General features: G+C 44.6%; 1 protein-coding gene across 1 annotated transcript in view; it reads right to left on the bottom strand.

Annotated features, from left to right (window-relative positions):
* The window catches only part of LOC137434868 (F-actin-uncapping protein LRRC16A), a 265,856-nt gene that overhangs the window by 170,637 nt on the left and 82,391 nt on the right, over nucleotides 1-12,828 (bottom strand). The window contains 1 exon segment of the mRNA XM_078784989.1: nucleotides 5,060-5,119. Within this exon segment, the coding sequence (XP_078641115.1) occupies nucleotides 5,060-5,119 (60 nt within the window).

The following is a 12,828-nucleotide window of genomic DNA, read 5'->3' as shown; positions in this document are numbered from 1 at the left end:
TTTTTGGCCCGATCTCCCAATGGTGAACAATCACTGAAAAAATTAAATAATTCTCGTATCTGAATCCATATTCAGATCTTCACCAAAATCGAATCGATTAGTCCTCGCCAGGAACACAACCTGTCCACCAAGTTTCGTCCAAATACATCCACAACTTTTCGAGATATCCTGCTATGTATCATTTTTGGCCCATCTCCCAATGGTGAAGAATCACTTTACAAATTAAATAACTCGTATCTGAATCCATATTCAGATCTTCGCCAAAATCGAATCGATTAGTCCTCGCCACGAACACAACCTGTCCACCAAGTTTCGTCCAAATACATCTACAACTTTTTGAGATATCCTGCTATGTATCATTTTTGGCCCGATCTCCCAATGGTGAACAATCACTGAAAAAATTAAATAATTCTCGTATCTGAATCCATATTCAGATCTTCACCAAAATCGAATCGATTAGTCCTCGCCAGGAACACAACCTGTCCACCAAGTTTCGTCCAAATACATCCACAACTTTTTGAGATATCCTGCTATGTATCATTTTTGGCCCGATCTCCCAATGGTGAACAATCACTTAAAAAATTAAATAATTCTCGTATCTGAATCCATATTCAGATCTTCACCAAAATCGAATCGATTAGTCCTCGCCACAAACACAACCTGTCCACCAAGTTTCGTCCGAATCCATCCACAACTTTTTGAGATATCCTGCTATGTATCATTTTTGGCCCGATCTCCCAATGGTGAAGAATCACTTAAAACAATTAAATAACTCTCGTATCTGAATCCATATTCAGATCTTCACCAAAATCGAATCGATTAGTCCTCGCCACGAACACAACCTGTCCACCAAGTTTCGTCCAAATACATCCACAACTTTTTGAGATATCCTGCTATGTATCATTTTTGGCCCGATCTCCCAATGGTGAAGAATCACTTAAAAAATTAAATAATTCTCGTATCTGAATCCATATTCAGATCTTCACCAAAATCGAATCGATTAGTCCTCGCCACGAACACAACCTGTCCACAAAGTTTCGTCCAAATACATCCACAACTTTTCGAGATATCCTGCTATGTATCATTTTTGGCCCGATCTCCCAATGGTGAAGAATCACTTTAAAAATTAAATAATTCTGGTATCTGAATCCATATTCAGATCTTCACCAAAATCGAATCGATTAGTCCTCGTTACAAACCCAACCGGTCCACCAAGTTTCATCCAAATCCATCTGCAACTTTTTCAGATATCCTGCTATGTATCATTTTTGGCCCATCTCCCAATGGTGAAGAATCACTTTAAAAATTCTACTAGCCGGATCCGGATCCGAATTTTCACTAAAATTGAATCGGTTCTTCCTTGTCACACACACAACCTCTCCACCAACTTTCGTCCAAATCCATCCACAACCTTTTCTGAATGTTGTGTGTGTATCAGCTCTTCCATCCACCTTTGGTCGCGGAGGTAAAAATGCAAAAGGATGTACAGGGATGTTACTCCAAAGAATATGGAAACAAGGTCGGGATGATCTCAAGAAATAATGATGTGAAACCATCCCTACATCTTTCTTTGAATAATGATTGTCCCGAGAAAAGACCCTGTGTGCGTGCGTGTGTGTTCGATATATAAGGCCTTCAGAAGGTCTTAACTTTTTCACATTTTGCTCTGTTATAGCCTGAATTTGAAATGGTTTAGATCGAGATTTTTTGTCACTGATCTACACATAATACTCCTTCATGTCAAAGTGGAATTTCTTTTTTAGAAAATTTAACAAAAAAATTAATGAAAAGCTGAAATGTCTCGAGTCAATAAGTTTTCAACCCCTTCGCTAAGACACTCAAAATTGAGCCCAGGTGCATCCTGAGATCTTTGATCATCTTTGAGATGTTTCTACAACTTGATTGCAGTCCATCTATGGCCAATTCTATTGATTGGACATGATTTAGAAAGAAATACATCTTTCTATATGAGGTCCCACAGTTGACAGTGTATGTCAGAGTAGAACCTCCACAATGAAGTCCAAGGAACTGTCCCTAGAACTCCGAGATAGAATTGTGAGGAGGCATAGATCTGGGGAAGGGTATAAAACAATTTCTGGAGTGTTGAAAGTTCCCAAGAGCACAGTGAACTCCATCATTAGGAAATGGAAAGAATATGAAACGACCCAGACTCTTCCAAGAGCTGGCCGTCCGACCAAACTGAGCAACTGGGCAAGAAGGACCTTGGTCACCGAGAACCCAATGATCACTCTGCAAGAACTACAGAGTTCCTTGGCTGAGAAGGGAGAACCTGCTGGAAGGACAACAGTCTCCGCAGCACTTCACAAATCTAGGCTTTATGGGAGAGTGGCCAGACGGAAGCGACTCCTAAGAAAAAGGAACATGACATCACACCTGGAGTTTGCAAAAAGTCACGTGAAAGACTCAGAGAGCATGAGGCAAAATATTCTGTGGTCTGATGAGACGAAAATTTAACTCTTTAGCCTGAATGGGAAGCACTATGTCTGGCGGAAAAACCGAGCACAACTCATCACTCATCGAACAACATCCCTACCTTAGAGCATGGCAGTGGCAGCATCATGCTAGGGGGATGCTTTTTAGCAGCAGGGACTGGGAGACGTGTAAGGATAGAGGGAACAATGAATGGAGCCACGTAAGGTAAATCCTTGAGGAGAACCTGCTTCAGAGTGCAAAAGACCTTTGACTGCAGTGAAGATTTCTGTTCCAACAGGATAACGACCCCAATCATACAGCAAAAGCAACACTGCAATGGTTTCTGAACAAGAATGTAAAAGTCCTTGAGTGAGACAGACAAGGCCTAGATTTGAATCCCATTGAGAATCTGTGGAAAGACTTGAAGATTGCTATTCACCGACGCTTCCCATCCAACTTGACAGAGCTTGAGCAAATCTGCAAGGAAGAATGGGAGAAACTCCCCAAATCCAGATCCAGTGCAAAGCTGATACAGACATACCCAAAAAGACTTTGAAGCTTTAATCACTGCCAAAGGTGCTTAGATGAAGTATTGACTCAAGAGGTTGAATATTTATGTGTAAATTAGATATTTCTGTATTTCATTTTTAATTATTTTGTAAATATTTCGAAAATAAAATTCCAGTTTGACATCATGGGGTATTATGCGACAGAAAAATCTCCATTTAATCAATTTTAAATTCAGGCTGCAACATAACAAAATGTGAAAAGTCAAGGGGTGTGAATACTTTCTGTAGGCACTGTACACACACACACACACACACACACACACACACACACACACACACACACACACACACACACACACACACACACACACACACACACACACACACACACATATATACATATATATATAGATATGTATATATGTCTATAGCATGATATTTCAAAAAGTTGTGGACAAGTTATGACTAAACTTGGTGTACGAGTTGGTTAGGTGACGAGAACAAGCCGATTTGATTTTGGTTCAGGTCTGAATCCAGATCCGGCCTATCAGTGGGATACAAAATGTAAATTGTTCAGCCTGGCGGAGGTGTGCGGTCTAGTGAGTGCCAATCTAGTTTTGTCTGTTGTGTTCCCTTAATTATCTTCAATATCTCTATCCGATCCCGTTGTAATCGCCTCCTTTCTAATGTACAAAGCCCTGTCACCTCCAGTCACTCCTCATAACTTGGTCTTTTTTTAACTGTTCACAATATTTTGACGAGGATTCATTAAATTCCTGTACAGAGTTAACATTACTAATACAACCTGACATCCTGTTAGCTTTACCACTAGCTGGCCCTGTATTGTCTGCTTTCCTGCCCCCACCACCTCCCCATATCTATTACCACCCCTAGACCCTTCCCCATTGTGACACGCTCCAAAACTGCTCTCTGTATCATGTGATCTCTATCTTCATTATTCTTCCCCATCCCAAGCACATTACATTTCTCTGTTCAATTAAATCTGCCAATCTTTTGCGCAATCCATCAATGTATCTACACTTTGCTGAATCTGATCAACCTCTCTCTGCTACTTACCTCACCTACAAGCTTTGTGTCAGTTTTTTCTGTAAATTTGGAAAGCCAACTTTTAACCTGACTCTCCAAATCATTGAAGTAAATTATGAATATGAATAATAATGGTCCCAGTACTGATCCCTGAGGTACCCTGAGGTACCATCCTCCCAGCCAGACATCCTCCCACTCACAGCCACTCTTTGCTTCCTATGAATAATCCGGTTTGCAAACCAGTTAGTTTGACTGAGCATTGTGTAAAATGTCAATTCAACCATATTCCTCGTTTGTAACAGTTTCGAGATGCTGGCTCAGCAAAATGAACGCGGCTCTCGTTATCTGCCAATGGGGACTTATAAAGTCTTCTGTTCAGGAAGCAGGAAGCAATAAACAGGAGATTCATGGAGAACACTGTGGTGGGCAAAAGGAACGGTTGTACAGACAGATGGGAGAGATAAGGGAATCTCAGACAGATCAGACAACTGGGTGAAGGGAGTGTTGGAGAGACAAAACCCTGACACAAGGGAACTTCGGACAGATCATCTCGGTCAGGTGAAAGGAGCCTCAGACATATCAGATGGCCAGGGGAGGAAAGGTAGGACAGATATATGGTTGGTTGAAGCGAATGTCAGAAAGACAGAAAGCTGGGCAAAGGGAGCATGAAACAGACACACAGGCAAGCAAAGGAAGTGTCAGACAGACCGATGGGTGAGATAAAGGAATGTCCGAGCTAGACGATTGGGAGACGGGCTCGTCAGACAGACAAAAACATAGATGGCTGGGGGAAAGGAGCATTGGACAGACAGATTGCTGGGCGAAAGTAGCATCGGACAGACAGACATCCGAGTGAAGGCAACGTACTGGACAGACAGACAGGTGGGATAGGGGAACCCCCGACAGATCGGAAGGCCGGACGAAGGGCAGCCTCTGACAGCTCGGCGGAGAGCATCACAGACGGGTGTTGGGATTCTCAGCCAGAAACTGGATCAAACAATGTCAGTTGACCAATAGGTATTTCTCAATTGATGCAAAAACTTATTTGGTACAGTCATCCATGTGCTCACCTGGGACAGTCGCCCACTGCAAACACCCTGGATGTCCAGATAGTGGAATGTTGTTTCAAGCTGTGAAGTAAGGAGATAATGCGTAACATTTCAGGCACATCCAAAAATCAGGAACTCACAATGTACACGCGAAAGGTAGTTGGCATAAACTGCAACAGGTGGCCAAAACCCCCAACGTCACCTGACACATCGAGTGCAAGCATTTTTAATAATCACATACCTGTCAGAAATTTGTTCGTTTTTTTTCATCCAACCAGTCAAGTGGAAGAAACCGAGTCAAGGATAAAACGTAGAAACAAAAAAAGTCCAGCTTCGATCAATTTTCATCAAGTTGAGCCAAAGTTTGCCAAAGAGTCCGCAATCTAAAGATGGTTGCGTTCAGGATTGAATAACAGACAATTGGGATTTGGGCCAGGCCTAAACTTGTATGTTCCTGACCGGCTCCGCAAGGCCAATGAGAGCCCGTCGCTCCGAGGCAAAGACATTTTTTAGTTTAAAAGAGTCGATGAGGGAGGAGCTGGAAGGAGAGGGGGGCATGGTATTCGAGCACGAAAGGTAAGTTATGTCTGGAGTAGAAAAACGACTAAAGATCAGATAGAACAAAAATTTGCAAAAACAAACACCAACAAGTTGTGCAACAGTTTCATTGCGAAATCGTTTCTGACTATTGACAGAACCAGTACTAAGTACTCGATCCATACCGAGTGAAACAATCTGTTGCTGAATGAGAAAGCATGAAAAGTAAAACCAGGGCCTAAAGTAGTAGGTAGTCCATAGATAGAAGGTTGCAGGCAGCAACCACCCAGGGTGGTACTACCGTCCTGACTTAGAAACGTTAAAGTGGTGCCCGGAACCATCTTACACTCTCCGTGTCGCTATTGCTGGTCTTACTTTCTGTCTCACTCAACTACTATATCTCCCGGCCTAGCTTCCATCTCTCTTTCTCGCAAAAAAACACCATACACTTTTCTTCTTCTTCTTTATGTGTGTGTTGGTTTGTTTACATGTGCATGTGTTCCTTTATTTGCATGATGTATGTGTTTGTGTGTGTGTGTGTGTGTATGTGTGTGTGCATGCGTGTGTGTGTGTGTTAGTTAGTGTGTGTTAGTTAGTTAGTGTGTGGGTTAGTTAGTGTGTGGATTAGTTAGTTTGTGTGTGTTAGTTACTTAGTGTGTGTTAGTGTTTGTGTGTGTGTGTGTGTGTGTGTGTGTGTGTGTGTGTGCGTGTGTATTCGTCTGCCTGCATGTCGGAGAGTTTTGAAAAGCTGGCTCAGCCAAATCAATGGGGTTCTCGTGAGCCTCCAATGGGACTTGTAAAGTCTTCTGTTCAGAAAACAGGAAGTTATAAACGGGAGATTAAGGAAGAACAATGTGGTTGTTTGACAAAAGGAGCAACGGCCAGACAGACTGGGCAAAGGAAAGGTTGGTCATGCAGGGGGAGGGGGCCAAGGGAATGTCACTTACAAACGTGTGTGTATGTTAGTTTAGTGTGTGTGTTAGTTAATTAGTGTTTGTGTGTGTGTTAGTTAACTCGTGTTTGTGTGTCTGTTTAGTGTGTGTGTGTGTGTGTGTGTGTGTGTGTGTGTGTGTGTCTGTATGTTACTGAGTGTGTGTTAGTTAATTAGTGTTTGTGTGTGTCAGTGTGTGTGTTAGTTTTTTTTGTTTTGTTTTGTATACAAGATCGAGGCTCGTGAAAGAGCGAACATTAATCACACAGAAAGACAAACAGACACACAAAACAAATAACATCGGGAGCGGTAGACAAGATGGGGAGAGAGGGGGAAGGACACAAACACAACATTTGAGAGCAGGGACCGAGAGACATGGAGACATCGAGAGAACTGTGGGAGGGAGAGGGCTTTGGGGGGGAGGCATGGGAAGGGGGGGGGGGGGGTGGGAGAGGTATAAAACGTATGGACACTGCCAAGACTTCCAGGAAAGATGTTGGAATTTCAAACAAGGTGGATCTGGGGTGAATTAGTGGGGGTAGAAAAGATCAAGGTTTTGGATGGGGGAAGATAAGAGATGGTGGTGAACAGCTGTTTTGAAGACCTGGAGGGAGGAGTGTGATTGAAGTGAGTGTGGGAGTTTGTTCCAGAGGCGGGAGAAAAGAGGAATGAAAGAGTGAAGGTGAGCAGAGAGCCGAGATTTCGGCAGTTTAACCATCAGAGGGTGGCTGGCAGATCTTGTGCGACCTGTAGGAATATTTGGGGGACAGAGCACAGAGAGAGCTGGGGGAGCAAGGCCGGAGAGGAGTCGGTAGAAGACAGAAAGACCACCTACCTGCCTGCGGTGAGTGAGTGAAAGGCCCTCAGAGATAGCTTCATCGCGGGAGATTCCAATGATTCTGAAAGCTTTGGATTCAACAGCGTGAAGCCGAGCCAGGTGTGAGGCAGGAGCACCAGCCCATAGGGGAGAACAGTATTCCATTGAGCTGCGGATGAAAGCCTTGTATGTGGTGAGGAGCTCAGGTGTGCCTAGGAAGGACTTCGCACGACGGAGGATGCCCAGTCGGCGACTGGCTTTGGAGGCCAGCTTGGAAATGTGGTTTTCCCAAGAAAGATCATGGCAGATAGTGAGACCCAAAAGCTTGAGCGACAGAACTTCTTGGAGAGGATTGTTGAGAAAGTAGATGGGAGGGTTGTCCAGTCGATCTATTCGGAGAGACATAGTAAGAGTGTGAGATTTGTCAGGATTGAAAGACATGTTCCACATGTTTGACCAGTCTGTGATTTTGTCCAGGTCTTCAGAGAGTGAGGAGGCTGCAGACTGCCGATCTGAGGGAAGAGGAATGGAGCGGCAGAGAGTGGAGTCATCAGCAAAGAGATACAGAGGATTTTCCAGAGAGTCGGAGAGATCATTGATAAAGACCAGAAAAAGCACAGGGCCCAGCACACTGCCTTGGGGAACTCCAGCCTGAACGGGAAGGGGAGATGAGAGAAATCCATTCAGGGCCACACGTTGACTACGACCAGAGAGGAAGTCCGCAAGCCATGCATGGAGATTTCCATGGATACCATAGGAGGAGAGTTTGGTGAGCAGAGCGGGGTGCCAGACCGTATCGAAGGCATGTGATATGTCAAGGGAGACAGCTCTGATTTCCTGTTTGGCATTGAGGACGTCCATCCATTGTTGAGACAGCAGAAGCAGCATGTCCAGAGTAGAGTGACCTGGTCTGAAACCAAATTGATGATCAGAGATCAAGCCATTGGAGAAGAGGAAAGATTTCATATCCGAAGCAATGATGGATTCCATGACTTTGCTGATAATTGGGAGCAGGCTGATTGGTCTGTAGTTGCAAGGATCTGTTTTTGCACCTTTTTTGTGTAAAGCGTGTCTTTAGTGTGTCTTTTAGTTAATTAGTGTTTGTGTGTGTGTTAGTTCATTAGTATGTGTGTGTGTGTGTGTGTGTGTGTGTGTGTGTGTGTGTGTGTTAGTTTAGTGTGTGTGTGTGTCTGTTTATGTGTATGTTAGTGTGTTTGTGTGTGTGCGTTAGTTTGTGTGTTTGTGTGAGTGTGTGATAGTTTGTGTGTGTGTTAGTTAATTAGTGTGTGTAATTGTGTTAGTGTGTGTGTGTGTGTGTGTGTGTGTGTGTGTGTGTTCGTTAGTGTGTGTGTTAGTTAGTGTGTGTGTTAGTTAGTGTGTTAGTTAGTGTGTGTTAGTTAGTGTGTGTGTATGTGTGTGTTAGTGTGTGTGTATGCGTGTTAGTTAGTGTGTGTGTATGTGTGTGATTGTAGTTGTTAGTTTGTCTGTGTGTTATTTAGTGTGTGTGTGTTATTTAGTGTGTGTGTGTGTGTGTGTTAGTGTGTGTGTGTCTGTGTGTGTGTGTTCGTGTGTATGTTAATTAGTGTGTGTGTTAGTTAATTGGTGTTTGTGTGTATGTTAGTTATTGTGTGTGTGTGTTAGTTAGTTATTGGGTGTGTGTGTTAGTTATTGGGTGTGTGTGTTAGTTATTGGGTGTGTGTGTTAGTTATTGTGTGTGTGTGTTAGTTAGTTATTGGGTGTGTGTGTTAGTTATTGGGTGTGTGTGTTAGTTAGTTATTGGGTGTGTGTGTTAGTTATTGGGTGTGTGTGTTAGTTATTGGGTGTGTGTGTTAGTTAGTTATTGGGTGTGTGTGTTAGTTATTGTGTGTGTGTGTTAGTTAGTTATTGGGTGTGTGTGTTAGTTATTGGGTGTGTGTGTTAGTTAGTTATTGGGTGTGTGTGTTCGTTATTGGGTGTGTGTGTTAGTTATTGGGTGTGTGTGTTAGTTAGTTAGTTAGTGTGTGTGTGTGTGTTGCAAAGTCGTGCAGGAACTGCTGATACAGTGAAATCAGCCTCCACATCTATTAGAAAAGAAACCTCACAGGGCAGGGGATTCAAATGTAGAAACATATAATCATGAATTCTGATTATTTATCCATTATGAGCCAAATATCAATACCAATAATAAAAATCACAACACTCATCAATTCTTAATAATGAACAGAGCTTGAGCAACGTTTACTCACCGATCGAAATACCTCGATGGAGAACGTGTACCACACTCCTCAAACGTACTCTAGTGTGCAACTCTTTCCCCTCGAAACCTCCTCCGCTCTTTAACTTCTGCCTGCCTTCCACCACGATGTTAACTCGTGTGTTATTCCCTCCATCGATGCACTTTTGCTCTGCTCTATTTATTTACCCTCACATATTAAAATGTCCTGCCAGACTTCGTGATCATTTACACCGGGGCAATTTTCAAGAGATCTTAACCCCGGAGGCAAATCGTGTTCATTTAGGGCACACAAGGTTTTTAGGGGTATTGAGGGGTGCTGAACTCAAATGTGCTGTGTGCCCGGCTCAAAAATGGCCGATAATGCCTCAAAATGGAGAAATCCAAGATGGCCGCCACCACCGGGCTGAAATGTATGTATGTCCATATCTTTTTGACTAAACGAGGTAGAAACTAGAAACTTGAATGAAATGTGCTTTTGTAGGTTTTCATAGATGGGGAATCCAATGCCGTATTCAGTTTTGAAATAAAATGTGAATAAACTGCTTGAAACTCGTATTTATTTCTAAAATAGTCGTTTTTAACGTTGAATAATTCGTCGACCAGATGAGATCCACAAGCCCCATCCCTCTCCCTCCCCACCAGGAACACAGACCGCCCAGAGACACACTACATATGATTTAAATGTTGGCAGGAAACATATTCGGGATGCAATTCCCATTTTGGCGAAGCAAAGTAAGGTACCTCAAATAAGACTGACGCGCTTCGACGTAAACCAACATTTGACGAGCAATTTATTTATTTGTAACATGACAGCAATGGCAAGAATTTTTACTTAATTGTGCATGAATTGCATGAGTTGATCATATCTGCTGCCAAAGCGTTATATACAGTCCTTCATTGTGTGTACAGGTAGATGTGCCCACATGAACTTATTCCCGGTCGTCATGAGTGTTCCGGCAGTTGTCGCCAAGTTTCCTGCAGTTGCCTCGATGCATTCCATGCGAATTTTCCTGCAGCTGCAGCGTTGGCTGAGGCACCCCTTGGTACAACCACATGAGGTGATCTCCCTGCAAGCTTTCGGCACAGGTGGCAGAGAGTAGCCGTGGCACTAACTGACCATCCAGGTGCATCCATCCCATTTCGGGCACCGGAGGAAGATCAGGATATGGCGAGTGCGCTTGGTTCCAGACACTTGCTTGATAGTGTGAACGCATGATGTGAAACTTTGCTGCATCCGAGGTTGGTGGCAGAGTCTCTTGTGCACGACCGATACAAAACAACTTGACTCGTGCTTTGTTGCATGTATCGACCTAGGGCACGCCATATATCTTACAGGTGAATTTCTCTGTTGATGTAGCTATGTTTTCGGTGAGAGGGCCCTTGTAGGCAGGTTCACTATGTTAACAAATATAATTTCGTTCAAAATTTTGGGAGATTAGCAAACCTGTACATTTTTGGAATCATCAGAGCATGGAGAATCCGAAAATCAATGTTAGCATTTGCACAGACACCTGCATAGCCGCCATTTTGGATTTTCAAAATGGTCGCCATAAAATACATATTTTGCGCGATCTCGGCTTCTAGTCAACCTAGAAACTTAATTAAATATGCTAATCCTATGTTTTCTGGATCAAGGAATCCAATAAAGGCCTCAAAATAGTGCTCAGGATTATAGAACAGCAACAAACAAAGGTAATTGAAAACCATTGTCTTTATATTTGTAATATAACTGTATTACATAATACATGATATTGCAAATTCTTTTGCAATAGGTATCTATATTATAATAGGCTACGGTGATTCTGTTGGACGTCTGTCCGGGGGTGTGGCTTAGTCCGTTTGCAGAGTAGCTCCACCCATAGCTCCACCCATTCTTGGAGAGGCTTCATGTAAACAAATATCCACCATTTTATTAACTCGAATAGCTTTGAGGCCTGTTTAGTTAGGCCCGTGCTGTCTTTCTCTCTCACACAGGTTTATTTCAATTCTAATTAGATATATCATTTCATTTTTAACAGTCGCTAACATAGTTTTAGACCCGGTTGAAAAAAAACGGGATGAGAATCCCAAGAAAGTTCCCGTTTATAGAACGAAATGATTTCTCAAAGGCCTGTAAACAAAAGCCCATTTTATCGAATTCACCATCTGATTTAATTTTTATCGATGGTTTTAGACTCGGTGTCAGAAATAATTGAGAACATTCACGCACGCACGGGAAATTGCCGAGATATATTTATAAAAATCGCGCCATGCTGATACACGAAAATACACCGCCTAAAATAACAGTCGGGAAAATGTCGACATATATTAAAAATTCGTTTTTTCTTTTCCGTTAAGATATATTACTTTTCCGTTTGATGACAGTCGTCACAAAAACGTCAACAATGATGCCAATGAAGTGTGGTGCTGCGCACATACAACTTGCTTGCCAAAGAGGTAGGCCACAACGCGTTTGTTAAAACAAAAGAGACTTTATTTTGAAAGCTCGAACTGCAGCACTGAGCGGGCTCGAGCTTAGAGCCCGCATATATGTGCCGAGGCCACGCCTAGTCCCCGGGCGTGGCCGATCGGTTGAAGGGCGGGGCATGTGCCATCGGTCCCCGCCTGGGCGCTCGCGCCACCCACTGGTGCGTGGAATTATTGCCCCTTGTGCCCGCCACATGCGCCCCCCCAGAATTCCCGCGCACCTGAAGGGTGAGTTTGCAGGGAAGCCGGATGACCCAGCCGAAACGCCTGCTGGCGATCGGTGCAGGGCTGGGGACGTAGCGGGCCGGCGGGGCTGGGGGTGTCGGGGGTCCGACCGCCGGGGGGCGGCCTCGACGCGGAGGCAGAGCTGCTGGTGGAGGTGCCGGGGGTCCGACCGCCGGGGGGCGGCCTCGACGCGGAGGCAGAGCCGCTGGCGGGGGGTGGTCCGGATCGAGGTGGGCCGGCTTGAGGCGGTCCACGGAAATGCGGTCCGGGGCACCGCCGATGTCGACCGTGAAAAATTTGTGCCCGGTCTCCAGCACGCGGAAGGGCCCGTCGTACGGGGGCCGTAGCGGTGCCCGGTGGGCGTCGTGCCGGATGAACACGTACTTTGCCGTGCGAAGCTCCGGGGCGACGTGGGAAGGCGGGCAACCGTGGTGTGCCGTTGGCACCGGGGCGAACCTCCGGGCGGTCTCCTGAAGGGCGGAGCGCTGTTGCGCCGCGGACCAAGGAGCCGTGGAGTCGGGGATAAATTCACCCGGTACCCGCAGTGGTTGCCCGAAGACCAGCTCCGCCGAGGACGCGCGCAGGTCGCCCTTGGGCGC

This window comes from Myxine glutinosa, chromosome 9 (assembly GCF_964187855.1).
Source record: "Myxine glutinosa chromosome 9, kmMyxGlut1.1, whole genome shotgun sequence".
NCBI classification, from domain to species: domain Eukaryota; kingdom Metazoa; phylum Chordata; class Myxini; order Myxiniformes; family Myxinidae; genus Myxine; species Myxine glutinosa.
Note: the sequence above shows the minus strand (reverse complement) of the source record. Positions and strands in the feature narration are given on the sequence as shown.